This window comes from Danaus plexippus, chromosome 17 (assembly GCF_018135715.1).
Source record: "Danaus plexippus chromosome 17, MEX_DaPlex, whole genome shotgun sequence".
Taxonomy (NCBI): Eukaryota; Metazoa; Arthropoda; class Insecta; order Lepidoptera; family Nymphalidae; genus Danaus; species Danaus plexippus.
The window spans coordinates 5,615,220-5,635,870 of record NC_083548.1 but is presented as its reverse complement, the minus strand read 5'-3'; the positions used below and the strand labels follow the sequence as shown (position 1 = coordinate 5,635,870).

At 32.5% G+C, this 20,651-nt stretch overlaps 1 protein-coding gene across 2 annotated transcripts; it reads right to left on the bottom strand.

Moving 5' to 3' along the window:
• Positions 1-265: 265 nt before the first annotated feature.
• Positions 266-20,511, bottom strand: LOC116771069 (6-phosphofructo-2-kinase/fructose-2,6-bisphosphatase-like). 2 transcript variants are annotated; one of them, XM_032662750.2, is made up of 9 exons: positions 20,037-20,511; positions 14,990-15,309; positions 10,239-10,373; positions 9,210-9,370; positions 8,451-8,837; positions 5,751-5,972; positions 2,955-3,189; positions 2,002-2,129; positions 266-1,169 (listed from the first exon to the last, which is right to left on the bottom strand). In XM_032662750.2, the coding sequence occupies exons 2-9, from the start codon at positions 15,297-15,299 to the stop codon at positions 1,065-1,067; spliced, it is 1,683 nt and encodes a 560-aa protein (XP_032518641.1). In that variant the 5' UTR covers positions 15,300-15,309; positions 20,037-20,511; the 3' UTR covers positions 266-1,064. The 2 variants fall into 2 exon arrangements, with proteins under 2 accessions (XP_032518641.1, XP_061379057.1); XM_061523073.1 differs by lacking the exons at positions 14,990-15,309; positions 20,037-20,511 and adding an exon at positions 10,600-10,758.
• Positions 20,512-20,651: the final 140 nt, after the last annotated feature.

The following is a 20,651-nucleotide window of genomic DNA, read 5'->3' as shown; positions in this document are numbered from 1 at the left end:
ATGCCGCCTTTTCTGAATTGTAGATCATAGTATGTATGGCCCATTATTAATGATATAAAGCGTACAACTATCGGTGATAAAGTGAAAATGTGAACTCGTCCTAGGGTTGCAAGTGTTTATCCCATAATAATAATATTTTAAATATTTACGTATGTATTTATACAATAAGAATAATATCAAAATTCATGTCTCATAGTAATATTAAAAAAAAATTAAAACATAAAATATCTCACATTCAAGGTAAAGTGATTCAAATAAAAGTCGATTGTCATCAGAAAAGTATTTTATTACAAAAAACTTACAAATAATTCCTTTATTTCTTGTCATGTCAGCTCTAAGGCTCAACATTTACTCTAGAAATTGCTTCATCAATACTCAAGTATTATTGTTTTCATTACAACTAGATATTTTAAGAAACCCCTAATTACGTCGATCTGTGCCGATTATCTTTACTATTAAATAAACAGTGCTATAAAATATTTACTATTTATCTCCTCTACAGATAATAAAATTAACAAACATGTCAAACCTATCCGTGTTCACTAACAACTCAACCTCCTTACACGTTATAGAAACTTCATGAAAATTGTGGCTGTCAACTTAGAAAACTAGTTAAATTTAGTTAAAAAAAAATATACGTATCCTCGTTACAATTACAATGTAACTAGTCACCTATAAAAGTAACCTTAATGAAAAAAAAAATATAAATGACACATTTAACATTACATTACTGATACGTTATTTATAAAAAATATAATAATATAGAAAACTTATAACAGTACTGGATATTCAAATTGACGATCGCCTTTAATCTACTTATTATTATACCGCGAACACATCCCCTCGCCGCCATCTCTGGATCTGATTCTGTTTGAATCCACTCAGTCTTATAAAGTCTGTACCATATTAAACACATCATAGTTCACTGTTCGATCGCTAGATGGCGTTCGACGATCAGTTCTGCCGCAATCTTCCGCGGTTTTTCACAACCACGTACTTAGCTCCTTCGACTGGGAGCCCCAGTCCTGGATAGTGAGCTCGGACCTTGGTCCGGCACCGAAGCCCTACATCTGTGTCTCAGAGCTCTGCCAGAGGTTGGACGGCAGGGTGTCGTAGTGAGAGGGAACCGTCACCAGAGCTTCGTCGGGCGTGCGGTTGATTGAACAGTTCTAGAAAATAATGACCTCATTAAAAATTGCTACAACTGAAAACATTGAATTATGCAAGAATGTAAAGTAAATATATCAAGTGAGTACCAGTTACTGTTCCTACTTAGAGTAAATTAGTAGATATTAGACTTTATCGAAAAGTATCCTATATCCGTCTCTCGGTTCCCAAACAAATCCGTACAGAGGTTCTTGTGTTATAAATAGTGAAACTAACACGATTTTCTTTTACACTGACGGACAGATTATATATATAAATATAATTAAATTGACTCATATAATTTTCGAACAATAAAAAACAAACATCTATAACCTCGATGACGTCATATAACCATCCAGAAATATCTCGCTTGAACCGGTTCAAAAACAAAAAAAAAAGTAAAAATACGATATCTCGTATAACAAAATGACATATAACTTGTCTACACACAACGTAACAAGGTTTCACGTCGCTGTGTCTCATCAAGAGCGTTATCGCTACAAATATTAGTCGACCTAATCAGGGACTTACTTCAAGAGCCGTGTTTTATAATGTACTATGATTATCGCTATTTATCTGTTTATTGTCCCTAATCCATTTATGTGCTAACTCTACCCGTTTTCGGTATAGTTTAGGTAAATTTATTTCCAATAGAAATATGATATCACGGTCTCGAACTCAGTTCTATCCGGTTACAGCCAATTTGATAACTGAGCTGTTGCGTCATCAGTAACCAAGTGCTGGGCATTATTTTTGAAATCGTGTTAGATTTTTTTAAATGGAACATAGAAAGTTCAAAGCACACAAAACACAAGATGACAAAATATATATTAATGTATTTAATATTGTTATTACTTTGGGCTGAACTCTGTGCGTGTCGACACAGTCGATGGGCATCTTTATCATCTCTATGTTGTATTTGTAGCCGTAGGAAGTCAGCTTGACGATGGTGTGCAGTGGAACATTCATATAAGGCAGCTCGTCTAAACAGAAACGAAAAATATTTTTTATCATAGACAATATAGCGAACATAGATAAAACATGTAATAATCTATAACCGAAATTAGTATGGATTAGTTATTATCATAAGGATAATCTCGCACGGGACTTGTAGACATACGTCCAAATAGAACATGTACCAGCTTGTCTTGGCTGAGAATTATATTACGATGAATATTCTTAATTCCACCAAGGAATTATACATACACATAACTTCTGCTTAAAATCTCTAATAAATTATCCTTAGCTCGCAGCAGACACACAGCCTTCAAATGATTGCCACACCCCTTGAACCCCTTGATGTGATCAACCCAGGACTAAATAATATATAGGCTTTTGTAGTAAATAACTTTTGTACATTCTATATACATAGGTCTTATATGTCAATATTATATTATGCTGTTATATTTTTCCGTCGGTTTGTTTGTGGAAAGTGTTGGAATCAACATGATTGGCCGGAGTCCAATAAGTCGAGTGTGGAGTGAAGTGATTTCCTTATTTCCAATTCCCCGAACTCTTTGTTATCCGGGTTAACACGGGTGACGGGTGCAGTGTACGGGTGATGCGTATGTCGCCGTATATAGAACATTTAGATTTTCCTCAACACATTTATCTTATCATATATCTTTTTGATATATCTTTGGTATTATTTTCCTGTCTAGATAGTGCATTTTTGTCTGAATTCGATTAACCTTAATTAAGCTTGTATTTATTATACTCGGATTCATTATTCAATGACTATTTTTTTTATCATAATATACTCTCATAACTTCTCTTCTAAACTAATTATCTTTAATATTAGTTCTCACCGAGCTTGGCGTCCAAGAAGTAGCCCAGCATGCACCTCAGTACAGCCTGATGTCCGACCACTACCACGTTATGTTCTTCCTGCAACGCGGCCAGGACTGGTCTCAACCTGGTCATGATGTCAATGTAGGACTCGCCCCAGGGATACCGATAGCGGAGCTTGTCCTGGTCGCGCCACGCGAACTCCTGGGGGAAACGCTCCTGCATCTCCTCGTAGGTCAGACCCTCGCAGATACCCTGCAAATTATAAATGTTCACATTCATATATCACAGCAATAGATGTCGTTCAATCAGTTTATAATAGTTTTTTTATTGGATAGTGCAAGTTAAACCCTACTAGCGTATCAAAGTGAAATTTCTTAAGCGACTTCCACTAAGGTTGCGTTAAACGTGTAACGCTCCTGGGGGAGGGAATGAAAAGAGACAGAGCGAGAGGGAACGAGTAGCGCTCGGACGCAAGCGGGCAATCAATTGTGACTTGTAAGTAATGTTATTAAAGTTTGTCTTAAAGAAACACTAAAAAAATCCCTAAAAATTAATTTCTTCCTCTTCCTGTTTTCATTCAAACATTACGAATTTTCACTTGTTCCACTCGGCGGGACTCCACGTAGAATTATTCTCTTCAATGTTTTTTGCTCTCTTAGTACAGGACAGATAGTAATAGTAGATTTGAGATACTTTACAGGATGGAGCTTGGACATCAGGTTAATGTATGAGCTAGTTAGTTATATATTTCATCTCGGAATTTGAGCTTATATTACTCGCTGTAAAAAGGTGTCATAGTTCTGAAACGCATGATGTCACGTGACCCAGATTACAGATTTTGGCACACTATACATTTCTACTGACTGACTTACTGACCCTAATTCCGAAGTCATTGCAAAAAAGTCCCGAACAAGTCACAAACAAAACACATCTTCCACATCTGTTTATATTTTTTACTTCGATATTGTATTATATCCATGAAACTATACTTTTAAAAAATATTTAAGAAAATTTGTAAAGTCATTACTATTAATTTCTAAGTAAGACGAATATGTATGTAGCTTTTAGAAATATAAATCCTGTAATGGACGGTTTGTGTATCGTTAAATTGATAGCTTCTGCGAAGTGTTTGTGGGACGTCTGTTGCAAACATTTAGACATTTAGACACATTACGTAAATTTATGATACACCTTGCGATTTTGCCAATTGGCCGAACGCGGACATCTCAGAGTGAATGAACGAATATTCTCGTTCCCAATGTCACAATGGCCGTTATTGCGTTTATAGAACTATATTTAGATGAATTTAAGCAATTAACCTTTGTACGTTACACTTCACAAGTTTTCGATTTAAATTTACTCGATGAGATAACATTTTGTAAGTCTATTTTTGGCGGGAAAGCGTAAATCAGTTTTTTAATCTGTCAAGATTTTATCGAAATGGCCGCGATCAATCATGTGACAGTTGACATGTATTATGTGAAATAACTAGAGATGTTTTCGGTTTTACTTTTATTTTGCAATTTTCCAATGCGAAGATTGTATTTAAGTTACCTCTATCCAAGTAAATATTACGTTACCGTTATAAAAAAAAGTCAATATTAAATAAATATAAAGCTGATTTTAGAAAAAAATAACTCTAAACGCCTCTTCTTTAATAAGTACGTAATGGCTACTTTTTTTTTTATTCAATTTAACTTTATATTTCTTGTATAAGTCACGTGAGATTATTAATTGCTTTTATATCTAGCGATAATATCTGGAAAGTCTTCTACGTAGAAATAATAGCAATTAAATTAAAGGGCTTGTCGTTTATTGGTTGTAATTTCTTTGTTTTCACGATAATATCGTATTGTTTTGATTTTCTTGGTCGTGTTGACAACCTTCATGCTAAATTTACTAAGTTCTTGTCCGCGGCTTTGTTCGCTACATTCAAGTATGCTTAGCGCGGGACCGCATTGTCTTAATAGCTATAGATTATACAACGTGTCCGTATACAATAACCTACGTTGATTCTATAACGCGAAGTTTTTTATATGAAAAACATTTTACATACACACATATGTTTCCCGATACATTATTTTTGATTTTTTATATGTTAAAGGGAAGAGTAAAAATATTATATTATTATTCTCCATATTTATATAACTTTGATGTTTATAGTAACGTTTGATATAATCTATTAATCTTATCGAATGTTTAAAAATATCGTATGATCGTGAGTTCGAGGTAAGGTGACATCACTTTGAAAAACAATAACACAGCTAATATCAATACGGGAAGTATTGTTCCGTTGATAAGACTGTCACGATAATACTTCACACCCTCTTAAATAAATATTTACAAAACGTCTCAGAAATAATCGATTGAGTGTACTAGATTATGTTTATACAATTCAATGTACTGGCTGTAATGTATGTGAGACAAAACGTCTTGTCATGCGGCGCGGGAGCCGGTCCGTCGTTGCAGGGAGAGGGGCTTCAACAGCCTGGGACTTGCGACCTAGGTGAAGGTTTAAGGGGTATCTATCTAACGCACGTTAAACCCTCACCTCCACTGTCCAAGGTCCTCTTTCTACCTAAGCAAATTTGAAAAGAACGTAATAGACCTGCCTTCGAGGTACGCTCCAAGCACGAATTGATATTTGTTTACCCCATCTTACCTAGCTAATCTGGAAAAATTTTAACAGGGCTGGTGACCAATCATTAACTAAGGTCTCCTATGTGTAACCACTCGCTCTGGATTTTTAAGCATTTTATACTAATGTGTATGCGTGTGAGGGCGTGTTTGTATGTGTGTGCGTGTGTACTAACCGCATCCAGTTCATTGAGCGCTCGTATGGCCCTCTTGGGCGCGTGTATGCCGGCCGCTGTCTGCTTGGTCCTCCTCAGCTCGGAGGTCCACACTGCCACCGGCTCCACTTCCGCCAGCGAGTTGAAGTGTTCGGCGAGCGCCAGGGCGTACCGCTCCCCGCGAGGTGACAGGGCCGCGTCACCACCGATGCGACCGAGCACGTTGTACTCGCTCTCGCCGTGCTGAGTGAACACATATAAATATAGCTGGTGGATTACACCTACATCTTAGGAACTAACGTTTAAATAAATGCTAAGAGAAGATTTTTTTTATTATATATATATATATATATATACACATATCTACTCCATGATTATCTACTTCATTAACATATCATATCTACTTAATGATTATCTACTTCATTAACGTTTATATGCAAATTTTACATTATATGCTCTCTCCGTGACAATTAATTTTACCTTGGATACTTTAAGGATGAAACGAATTTAATAAAAGTTTTTTATTTATGGTGTAACTTATTATATATATGAAATGATTGTAGATTTGATTCATATTTTGCGTTTCAGCGTCATACGTCTCTGTGACAATGAATATAATAACATTATTATGAAAATTTCATAACGTCCTTTACAGTCATATAAACACGATTTGTTTAACGGCGCTCGGTCACTTGAATTTTTCAATTAAATACAACAAAATGTAAGACTGAAAATGATTTTAATATTTTATTAACTTTTGATAAGTTTTGAACGGAATACGTAAATTGAATTAAAATATAGGATATTGACAATACAAACCTAGCAATATTTAAATAAAACCAATATTTTCGGATTAACTACGCGTTTTTTAATTATTTTAGCTGCATACTCCCGACGTTTCGGTTACCATGCAGCAACCGTGATCACGGGCGGACGATATGAAAATATGCTTGAACTCAGTTTGCACACAGATACGGCGGTTAAATTTTTTTAATATTTTTCATTATAAGTATCTTATTGAATGAGAAACGGGAAACGCTTCGTATCTAGTCGCTCTGAACTTGGACTAAGCACAAAGGCTCGAACTTGTGACCTCGAGAACATTAAAAAATAAAATACCTACATTTATAATTATTCCTTAAATAACTATTTTTACGTTCGATATAATAAAGGGTTACAAGTAGAAATATCTTTATATTTAGTGTGACGCATTCATATATATATATATATTATCATGGCAACACCAATAACTCGTAAATACTTCGAGAACATTTAAAATATTATACATAATAGTAAAAGTCATTAGAGCAGACATAACACGTTTAGCCAAATTATTCCGGTTACATATCTTATAGTAGCTATTAAACATTTTATCGACAATACATTTTATGTAACACTATCTGCACCCGCGTCTTTTTCTGTCCGAAATATATATTTTTTTACATTTAAATTATTAATTATTAATATATCTGAAATAGAAGTAGCCCAAGACATATTTTGCCCTAGTAATTGTCTTCGAAATCTGCCCAGCCAGGAAAAATAACACAATGATTGTGAAAATGTGTTTTGTTGTGTATGATTCTACTAAATAATAAAAAATAAAAAAAATTAATAAAACGGACTAAATTTTATTGATATATATATAGACTTCATTTAATTTACATCTTATAGTATATAATTGTATATTGTGTGTGGGGAGCTCACGATAAGCTAGTCTATTTAAACTATTACCAAACAATAATTAATTTCGTTTTCAATAACATTGAAGATAAATATAATAAACAAAAGATAAATAAAATATAAGATAGAGGATATAGAATGACTTGATATTGTTTATATCAGAGACCGTTACAGAATGAAAACTATTTTTTTATATGAAAATGAAAAAGAATAACTTTAAGAAAGATTAATTCCTACAAGCAAGATGGCGGCTGAATGTGACGTCATTGATTAAACATACCATATTTGGTTGTCACATGCTTTTTTGCTGCATATACAATTTACAATCCACATATCTACTGAAATAAATTCTCCGCAAACATAATAAAGTTTTTATGAACGCAAACAATGTTATACTAGCGAGAATTAATATTTAGAGTTTATTTAGAGTGCGGACACGACAGCTCGTTCGTTATAATGACTTACGACCGAATTATTTGATGTCCCAAGTTTGAATTGTGTAATAGTAGTTATAATATATTTAGGGCACACATTTAATTTGAAGTAAACCTTTAATACTCCGGAACGCAACCGGAGTGACGTTGAAGCGATGTTTTTTTAATTTTTGCGCGGGAAAATTTTAGTCGACGTAGTTAAGCTTTGATTTAAGATAATAATTAGTTAAAACTCTGTAAGACAAGTTTGTTCCGGTTAATATTGGATTTGTTATCTAAAAGTTGCAAGTTTATAGACAACTATAATATTTTTAATGATTTCGTACGAATCCTAAATATAGTATAGTGTTCGAGGTACAGTTTCAGACTTGATTTTTAATGTTCAGCGTTGCTTCCAGTAATGTCTCACAAAATGGCTGAAGCCAGTAATTATAGTTTTCAAAAACAAATTCATACTTAAATGTTGCCATTAAAAAAATACAATGGTTCAGTATTCTAATAAATTATAATCAGTCATAAAAATAATTCTAAGGATTATAGTATATTATAATTAGTACGGCACAGATGGCGCCACTTGCAGCAAGAGTTGATTTTGATCTCGACTTACCCTGGTGAAGTATATAGTCTGCGGCATCGTCCTCATCCCGGAGAGGTATCCGAGTATTGCCGATTCCTTCTGGCCTGACAGCCTATGGGCGGTAACAGTTTCTCCCATGTCCTCGACCCTCACGAAGCTGATGTTTTCCACGGAGGCGTCTATCAGCTCGTACTGGCGCATGTAATGCTCGAGCTTCTTCCGCAGATCGTCGATGGCTTCTTCCTCGCTCATAGTTTTGTAATCGGCGGAGTAGTGCAGGATCTCTATGATGTTCCTCTCCAACAGCTCCTGGTCCTCGCAGACGCATTCGATGAACAGGATTCTGAAGCCCATGTCTGTGACGCCGTCGTTCAACTCCCTGCGTTGCTCCCTCGTTATGTTGGTGCCGTCGAAAATCTGAAGCAAAACCGAGCATAATTTTGGTACCCCACAGGAATTTACAGTTATGACATGCTAAATACTATGAGAATGGTGAAAATTTAAATACATTCATTGCCCAAAACAATTTCTTAATTATTAAGGCTGTTACGAGTGTAACAATCGAAATAGGAAATAAGTGGCCATATAGTTCAAGGATTTTCTCTTTGCCTGTCTAATTTATTCTTAACAGTATATTTAGCTAGTGCGTTTTCGTGATATCTCTGAATGGCACTTACCGTGTTAATCTCGAACATTTGTGATTTTCTATCCATCCAAAAATGATTCTCCTGCTGTTATGCTAGTTTTCTTTATAAATGAAGATGATAATATTATATTTGAGTTGCTTACAGCCACGCTGTTTCCTTCCTTGAGCCAGAGCATAGCGTCCTGAACCGCCTCGTGGGCGCTCTGCCTCCTGATAGCGGATCCCTGTTGGTGGTCCGCGCGGAAGATGTCGTGACTGCCGTACAGCGCCATGTGACGGCGGCGGTACTCGCTACAGTCGAACACTGCCACAGATTATATAATATATTGATTTTATTCATCGTAAACTTTTTTCTGAAACAACGATTTCATTGATTTTCTGTGACAGTAGTAATGAAAAAATTGCAAAATTTTGAGAATCGTCACATCATAAGTATAACTAAAAAACTCTATATATGGGAACAATACATATTATTAAAAAAATTCCGCTCTGCAACGTTAATTTATAATAATTTATGTAATTCCGTTTTACAACTATCAGTTTGATAAAGATGTCACGTCGACTATTATATTTAAGGGCATTATTGAGTAATCGTGACGGCTATATTAAAAACACTGATAACATTAATAGAATAATAAAAACAACACAAAAGTCCTGCTTACATAACAAAATTTAATTGAAATGATCTTTAATTGAAAACCTTGTAATGAAAACTAATACGAATTATTCCACTACTGTTTATATAACTGACTGATACAGGACAACCTAGAGCTACATATAAGTAACGCTAGATTACCAACCGTTCAAACAGGTCAAGGCGTAACAATAAAGTTATCTGTTAGCGACACTATCTCATGTCTGTGAATAGTAGGTCTCATTTAAAGGTAATACGTAATTAACATATTTTTATATATACCTAAACAAAAGCTGACGAAACGTTGAAAACCATAAAATGTTCTAGATAAAAAAATTATAACAAATAACGATATCGTATTTTATCTCAAGTTATTATTTCAATGATCATAAACAATACATTACGTATTTATTACTTTAATTTTATATTTATAATTCAATAATTAAGAGGTTATTGACCTTTGATATTTATTAATTTTATTTCGTTGTGTAATAAGTAATAACTGTTTCTCATGGTATACATTCAAACTTTTTCCAACCTTTAGTGCTTTCTCCATTCCAATTGAGGTGTCTGGACAGACGATGGGCGAGTTGACTTTTACCGCGAGCTGGCAAACCCACCAGTGCAATCAATAATGGCGCGAATTGACTGATGCGGCGTCTGCGCATTGACACTATAAGCAAAAAATATTTTGATAAAACACTTGGTTAAATATAGAACTGAAATAAGACTTATTTAAATAAAACTGGAGGGGCACTTTCAACGCTTTATTATAAAAGGTTAGTACGTATCAAACATTTTTCAAAAACGTCTAAAAGCATTGACATCATTTGCTAAAAAATATTTAAAAAAAGAATACATAAATTTTACCATATTTAGAATATTCTGAAGTAACTTACGCGTGTTATTTAGAAAGTACATTTCCACGCGTGAGTCGGTACAGCGCATTATGACAATATTAAATAAACAAATAATATAAGGTAATCTATTTATATAAATGTGTTTATACAAAATGGCGGGCTGATGAATGAGTGCACACTTGTAAGGACTTGTTTTAACATTGAATTAAATCATATCGCCGAAGCCGTTATATATCGACGACCAGACAAACTACATTTTGACCTCACCGCGATATGTCTGGGGTCAGAACATTACTCGTAATTTCATTAGAAAATTGTTAGTACCTAAGTCTAGATCCGTAAACAGTTTTAATAAATATTTAGAACGTCATCAATGGATAAATAAGTTATTTATCATCACGTCTGTATCTCGTGATATTTTAATTGCAACATCGAACAGAAATAGCAAATGAAACAAATAACATTTACATTTAACAAAAAAGCAAATAGTATTTTAAAGTTGATATACAATAGAACAAAGCGTTGTAAACATTGTAACAGCCAGTTATCATTTTCACGTTTCAACGTTTCAACCACACCTCCAACACATTCAACACACAAAAAGTAAACACAACACCAAACATTAATGAAACAGGTCATGAATCATATAACATTTTGTATTCCTGCCGCGTCTTCATACCGTTCTAGCGAGTGAAAACAAAGTCGACAAACAAGCGGCCAATCAAAATTGCCGCTACCGACGCGCCCTCGTATATATTTTTTAAATCAACAATCGGTTACACAGTTAGTGACGTGTTTTGACACAGCGCTTTATCGGACCCGTGCTCACATATGGTTTTGGTTATTACACAAAAGCCGCCGTATATACGATTATAGTGATATTTTAGTAATCAATATTTCGATCCTGACATAAAAACTTTACAACGGTTAATAAACAAATCCGATTAAAAATCACGTTTTCCTCTAATTTCACACGTGTCCGAACGTTGTAGGAAAAATAGTAAAATTTTATACATAGTTCTTTAACATAGAGTAAACTGTCAAGAATATGTTATGAGGATATAAAGGTACGTTACTTGCAGGTGTAAACGTAATAATTTTGAAACTTATGAGGCCGTAACGTATAAATCCGTTGTAATAAATAGATAAAATAAATCAATCCGGTTTTAAATTTTTATTATATAATTAAGTACTATTTGTCGCGTGGAAATTTTTAACCGATAAAAACTTTCATCATCATGTTTTTAGGTTAATATTATAATAAATAAATAGATAAAATTAATTTAATTTTATAGCCTGTAATGTAATGTTATACCTATAGTAAGAAACGTAACAGCTTAGTAGAGGCCCGTCCGGTGAATGCACTACATACGCGTGCCATCCGCGGACTTTGAACGCGTCTCAAGGAAATATCTTTTAAATGGGTTAAGGAGGTTTATTTACACAACGTGGTGTTACATAACGATAGATTAAAAATATATCATAACGTAGAATAGAACAATATGTTTAGGAATTAATCTTTAAATGTATTTTGTACATCCGGCATCAAAATATTATAGGAAGTATTTGTAACGAAATAACCTTGTAAGTTGTTCCGTTTTAATTTAATAATTGATATTTTGATATTATTCAGATATAATATAAAGGAGAATATATTTAAACAGATGTTGGGACACAGCCATGACAGACTATTTCTGTAGCGGTGATCTCAGAGCGAATGGACGAATACATTTGGTCGCAATTCAATTGAACTTTAGATAGTTCCCAGGACTTAAGAGTAGGAAACTTACACTTAAGTATTATTGTTATATCCTTTGCGCAATTGACTTTTATAGAATCAAAATATAATTAAAATTAAAGAAATACCTATAACCAGCAAAATAGGTAACCAGCAATAGTTGTAATGAATCCCTCACTTCGTGTATATAGGAATAACAAGCATATATATCACACCGGTGGGATATTAGGATTAAGTATATTTATACAGATTAAAATTAAGCAATACTTATTCATTGATTACTATGATACAAATAAAAATATGACAACTTGATTAAGATAGCTATCTCACTGTTTGTAATGCGTTAGTAAGACATAATTGGTGGTCTTAATAATTTGATATAAACAGTGTAATTAATGAATTCATATATTAATAGCAAGAAAATATCGTCCAAGGTAATGAGCTAGTTGTTTATTACCTAACAAGAACTATGCAATGGCGGACATTATAGAAGAGGTTAGTTATATTATAATGTGTTATGACATCTGTGGTGATCGAATGACGTCAAACAGCACTTCGCGTGCCCGTGAATCGGACACGCTTGTCATTTGTGGCCTTATAATCGATTTTAATTTGTCTCGAACAAATTCTAGTATTTGCCATGCGGAAACGTATTAGAATGTGTGATTCTACATGGTAATATTAACATATTAATAATTATTATAGTATTTTTCTTTCTATTTTAATTTAATTTTAATGAGACACTATTTATTTAATTTATCAAACAATTTGGTTAGTATACAAATTGTTCTCAGTAATTCATATATTAATTAGAAGCTTTTAATGAATTTATTTCAATGTATTTTGAACTAAAATATTACTATATAATTATTTGTGCATTTATATGATTTAAACGGATTGATACATTACAACTTTTTATTTCTAGGGCCATTCTTATTTTTTTTTATAATTTATAACAAATAACAAAAGTATTAATCCGAAGTAGATACATTTCAATTATCAACAGCTCTGACAATTTCCAATTTTATTTCCTTAAAAAATTAATCTTATTTAAAATTCTATTACTTTACGAATTGCAATCGTAGAATACTATATTTATCAAATTATTTTATTAGACTAGCAACACTATTAGCCTAATAAAGATAATGAACGTAGCAACTATACACACCCACCATATCTTAAGTGTTGGCAACATTAAACTGCTTTATCTACCATATTGTCCTATATGACAAGTTAAAAATATTTACCCTTAACAAAGGTTACTGAGATCATGTTAATAAAAAATAATATACTTAAAAAATTGACAAACACTGTGTTATTGATGATTGAACGATGTTATTGAAACATATTAAAAACAATTTCAAGCCTGAGATATTATCGGGGCATAGCAATAACAACTCGATGTTGTAATTTATACCAAATTGCCTGTAGATATGGTTGGTTTTCGTAATATTAGACCATGGGTTCAGTTGTGGGGGCGTGGTCCTACGTCACAATATAGTTACTAGTCGACTAAAATAATAAATTTTTGACCCATGTTACGTATTCCTAGTTACGCACGTTGAAGGATATAATTTTATTTATTCTTCCGTATAATATATAATTTGTGCCGGTTTCGAACTCAACTATCATAGATATGGTGGCATTCTTCACTGTATAGTCCAATTTAAAGTTTAAAGGACCTTTGTACCTATAACCCTACTCACACAAATCAAATGTTTAGTCAGTTTATCTAACGAGACGAAATATAGCGTTATATTGTTCTCCGATCAGGTTAATTTAAAGGAAACATAAAAAATATTAAAATATGTCTAAGAATACAAAAGCTATCATCAAATTCGGGATTTCATTGTGTCATAATGATTTTGCAAAATCAAGTAATGTATTTCCCTTGTATAAATCCGTTGTGTGGAGGAAAATGAGTTGCACTAAACGTGAACATGTTTTCGATCTTGAAATTACATTTTAAATAAGGATTTCACGTGTTAACTGTCGGTTGGTTCGAGGAACGTATTGTTTAGTTTAAAGTATGCATTTCTGGCAAGTAGCCATCATATGCATATAGTGACTTTGTTCTTATTTAAAGAACGTTAAAGTCTACAGTTAGTAATAATATATATGTACTTATAAGAATTCAAACGATCCAAAGGCGAACGTAATTATTTGATGATAATAATCCCATATTATTATAGTCTCTATTTATTTTGGCATCTATCTTGATTTACATTTAAGTTATCTAATTGAGAGTTCTCAAGATTTTCTAAGAGTTGAAAATGATGAATATTAAGGTAGCAATTGTTTCATAATAATATCTGATAAAGTAGTAAGTTTGTTATATTTCAATGTAAACACCAGCATGTAGCCTTCAACGCGAAATAATAATTGCCGACTTTATAAATAAACTTAAAATATTTCGCTATTGAAAACGACCTTAGCGAGGGCTGGTTGGTATGAAAAAAAATTTCGCCACTGTAATGTTCTGACAATTGTTTCGTTAATGCTTTTTTTTTATTTGTGTAAAAAATATATATACAACAATACGTGAAGCAAACAGACAAATAACTTAGCGCAAATAAATAAAAAGGAGGTACGTATAATGAGACTTCATTGAGAGTCACAACAAAGACGTTTTTAAGCTATTCGGATATAAATGCATTTCTCTTTAGTGATGTTTTGTGTATAGGAACATACCGTTGGACAGGATCTTTTCTTTGTCCTCCATCATAGCGTGTGCTGTAGCCCCTGGAGCCATAACTATCCGTCTGACCGAAGGTCTCCTCACTAATGCCACTACGTGCTTGCGATGCTGCTGTCTCCTCCGACGCGTGCGCACTCTGTGGAGGCCTCCAATTGACTGCCTCGCGACACCGGCGCTTATCAAAGCCCGACCCTTATCAACGCGGCAATGATTGCCGAATAACCATATAAATGCTGAATAGATTTTACGATATATAATCCAAATGTACAAATACCATTCACCGCGGATGTTCAGTAACGCCATAAATAGCGATCTGGAAAAAAAAATAATTGTAGGTTATTTTTTTATTCTAAGTAATTTATAGTACGAGAAACTTCAAATATAAGTACTAACTATACCTATATACTGTTTAAAATTTTTATTTTGTGTAAAAATAAGAACATGGGTGTGACGTCACAGTACAACACTTGCTCAATACTTCTAACTTTCCACGCATATAAGGGTTATTAAACATCAAAAATATTGTCTATAACATTGAAAAGATATTAATTTAAATGGATGGAGGCAGTTGCTTGTTTTGGAGAATATTTTGAAAGGGAATTAATTCTCAAATAAACACTTATTTTTATATTTTCGACTATATTTCGAAGACAAAACTTAAACAGTTCAAATTGAGTAGTCCTTTAGTAAGATAGTTTTTTTATTTTGCAGCTGGTTTCATAGTTTGAAAACAAGACAAATGTTTTCTGTTTTCTGGTTAAGGTTTGTTTTGGAAGGACTATTTTTATTATAACAGACTGGTTTATTCATTCACCTTGAATTTCAAAAACTACACTCTTAACATTTTTTTTCCTCATTTTTAATATCAAAACATCATAAAAAAGGCCGATTATAATCAAAGAGATAACAATTTCCATTTCCTACACATTAACGTTAACTACTTAAAAGATAATCGCAAATCTGAATTTGATACGATTTGAAAGTAATTAAAAATGATTTAGTCAACGGTTGTAGAACTAAAATGATTCTCTTAAACAATATAAAAAAATAATTAAAACCTTTGAATACAAACACAATAGTTATACAAATAAATATTAGGAATAATGTTAAATATATTTTTTTATACTTTTTTAACCGACACGAAATGTCGTACATCCAATAAAATCAATGAAAACACACTTAACATTTAACTATATGGGAAAAAAAATCACCCAAGCAAAGTGTTGTACTGTGACGTCACTCACGATTAAAATAATTATCTCCCGAGCTTTTAAATGGCTACTAAACAACGGCTATTTTCATATAATATTTAGCCTAACCATAAAAACTGTTACAATTAAAAATAAACGAAATGTTATGTTTGAATTTGGAATCTGTCATTTTTATACAATTATATTATTTTGTTTTATTAAAATTAATTGGGATGATTAAGAGAACCAAAGAGGTTTGATTAAATAACATAAAATTCGTAGCCGAGTGTTGAATTTAACATCCTTCTAACGGTTGGGCACTATCGATCGATACAATGAAAACTCTTCCGCATGTGATAGATGACATGTCAGATAATAATTAAAAAAAAAAAGAATAAGCGGAGAAATCAAAACGACTGCCTACATTAACGGTAAAGGTAGGTCGCAGAAATAAATTTTTGATGCACGAGAAAATTACTGTATTTATGCTTTAAGCTCTAAAGAGGCTTTCCAATTAGTCAAGTATACGAAGGGCTGTATCTGAGTTCAGTGATGGTTTGGTGCTGTGTAAGATATGAACGAGTGATTGAATCTAATTTTTATTGGATAGGTATCAAGACATTTTCATAAGTTTATTAAAACACCATTCTTAGGAAGTTAGCTAAGGTCCTTAACGTCGTAATGTTACATAGAATAAAATAAACATAGTTCTACACATAATATTTACAAAAAAAGACTAAGTACATAATAAGTTAAAAAAAATTATCGAATACAGATATGTTTATACGACAAGTCTTCCTAGTATAGTTGGAAATATTTCTAATTAAGACTTGATTATTGACTGTGTCCTGGGCCTCTGTAATTAGCGAGCTTTTTTTAATCGGCGTATTGCCTTTGCTCGCCAGAACATTGTTTCATGTATGGTAATTCTTCATTATACTTTAATTCGACTCTTAATATGATATCCAATGTAAACTTCATTGTTATTACTATAGCTCTGTTTTCATTACGATAATTTATTTACGACTGTTATTTTTATGAGACCACACACAACTGTCACTCACCTTTCGATTAAGTGTCGCGTCATTAAAGTTTAATTTAAAAGAAATAAAATTTTCCATTCGTTTCTTTGATTCATCAGTATCCTCTACGTTTTTATTGTAGTCAGTTTCAACTTTTTAATTGATAAATATTCAGTGCTAATGTATGCTTAAGAATGTGTATTCAAAACTTTATACCGTCTGTATTTAGTTGGACGTTTCTAACTCGTGTTAGGGATTCAACAAAATTTTACGACAAACGATATAATCGTAGACAATATTAGCACGTAGCATTTGATGACAATTAATATTTAGTGAGCATCAGTTGTTTAGAACTGCCAATGAATTTGCATAATTAAATAGTAAAATAAGGTTCAAATGTCATAAAAGGGTATGTGATTATTTTGCTATTTTATGTGAATGCGAAAACTTTTATGCAATCAGTATAACTTTGTTTGTTTACAACGGTTTTCGCTTTCCCCACATAGAGATATTACGTAAATACATACTATACGAAAGCCTTGAAATACCATTGGAGCGTTAGGAGTTACGTTCCGTGAATGGGCAAACACGACTTAATGTTTAAATATAAACTCGAGAAGTCTTTTACAGCTATGAATGTACTTTATGTGACAATAAATAAAAAAAATCTACAATGTACACAACATATCATGCTTGTTTTGTATATTTCGTAAATAATTTTTTTATTCATATAAGTTAAACTTGTATCCATTATAGTTTATCTAACGTACATAACAAGTTAATTATATATCCAATTTCATACATATAATATATTGTAATTTTATTCATTAAGTATATTAAAATGTTCCACTTACAGTAACAATTTTAAAAACATTGTCTGTTTAAATTGAGGTAAGTGTGATATCTTATAAAAAAATATTCGAAAGTCAGTAACTCGTTCAGGAATCAGTATGTCCGTTACATCTCCGAGAACTTGACAGTTATCTGTGTATTTAAACTTTAAAGGTTAACTTAGCTTTTAACCTTATCTACTGAACAAGATTCGATAAGTATCGCTTCCATGCAAACATTAGGCAATAGTAAATAACATAATTTTGAAATTGTGAGTTTATCATAGTTTAATAATAATAAACTTTTAAGATGACGTAAAAAACAAAATTACTAAAACGTAAATAACTGCAAATAGGAATTCCAATGAATATTTGAATCGTTAGCTTTAAAGATTTTCCGTCAAAAAATTATCACTTCTTTAACGATCTCTAAACGTGGCTCCAACACTATATATGTTGAAAATAGTTTTTTTTGCATCTGACGGGAATATATTACAATGATAGCTAAGATTTTCGAATACACTCATTTTAATCAAACTAAGTTTTTCGGATACTACGATACTACGCGTTCCATCTCGTCTTCCCGTGACCGCGGTTGCTGTAAACTGTAAAGGAACCGATACGTCGAGTTTGTGTAGTTATAAAATAATAAATTATGACAAATAAATCATTAACTTAAATGAGACTTTTCATTTTACATATTCTAAGTATTTCAATTCAAGAAATTTAAATGGCCTATAACTTAATTCGATTCGTGTCATGTCTGTTGATACATTTATTTAGCTATTAGTATATTATTCACAGACGTCTGCAAAGCAACGATAAGTAAAGAATACAAGACTCGTTTAACTCGTTTAACAATACGGATGTTGATTTCAACAAAGGGTATTTTATTACTATGTAATATTAATAAGAATATTAAAATACGAGAGGGAAACTGGATCGTTTTTTTATATAGGTACATAAAGACTTTTATATTGTCCACAAACAAAGCCGCGGGAATTCACGAAAAAGTATTTAATATTGACATAAAAATTAGAGCGTATCATTTATAAAATTGAGGTATAATATCGTTTTCTAATATAATATTGTGTAATAAGAGCGTAAATTTGTTCTATACAATAATGCGTAAATAATATTTATAATTGCCATCGCATATATGATGTAAATTTATCTCAGTTTTCTTCACACTAGGGTTATCGCAGTCTACGTAGAGATCTTAGTACGAATTCATAGTTAACGAAAACTATCAACGCTATCGAATGTAAGAAAAACAAAAAGCTGATAGTATTTAGGTGACGACACTTCAAATGTTATAAATAGATACAAAAGCAATTATTATCAATCGTTATGAAATACAGTCATTATACATTTTTTCATTTTTGTAAGATATATAGAGTAAAACCAAAATAAAAAAAATCCTCTTCGTTATCCTTGTCTCATCGCCAATTTATAAGTTGTTTTTGGTGTGCATTAAAAATCAAACTTCCGATGAATTATACCATATAAATTATTATCAAAAAAGTTAATAATATTTTTACCTATAAAAATACAAATCAACATTCTTAATTTGCATGGAATAGTGGTAAAATGCTGATTTTTTTTTTATTCTGTCCAAGCGATTGTCCGGCAGAAGACCGCGAAGGTCGAACTTATCATTTATTTATTTCAATATTTTGATCCCAGAAGATAACCTCTTTCCAAGATTTTCTGGATTATTCCACCAATGATTCCGTTTATATAAAATAGCTTCACTTTCATTGTAATTTGAAGAAAATACAAATAAACAATCTATAAACCAAAAGCAATTATTTTGAATTGTACGAATGTAACTCTAATATTTTTTTTTTATTATTGTGATATTTTACATCCTTCCAGATAACATAGTTGTGTTATAATTAAGTTAATACACAATAATATTTTGTAAATTAAGAAAGGTAAAAAAAAAATTGCACAAAACTTTGTAATAAAAGAGTGGTGTATTTTTCTTTCGCTTACCGGGCCTTATAACTAAAGTGCTCCTTCGCAGTAATGGTCCGAAGAGGTATGTCTTATAAAATGTACCAAGTCGTGGCGCATAGCAGTGCGCCCGTGGATAGCGATGAACGTTTCAATACACATTCGCAATAAGTCCCAGCTGACGATCAGATCCAACTTGTTAACCAAAACTTTCCCCCAACATCGCACAGGAACGATAACACAGTAATTATACAGTTTTAGGCTGGCCTCTTCAAGATAACAAGAAATATGTGTTGTTTTACCACCCGTCTATTTCACTCCAGACCGTATTTTGCTCATTGTAACAAAATATAGGAACGGCTGAATGACTTCCTTACTGTGAGAATTACTTTTATTCGAATAGCACTCTCAGCAGTGTTACGACGTGGCAGTACAAAACAAGCGTGGATTATTAACTGAGGCTCGGACCCAAGCGAAAGCAAATGACACTGTAGAGGCGACTTGTTATAATCGAGTGTCATGTTCGGAACACATCGATTCCCACTCGGCCATTTACGGTGACCACAGAGAGAGAAACATATATTACTATCCTTATCACTCATATGATTTTGTATCGTGTTTAATAATATATGTACCTGTTCTATTTAAAATGTA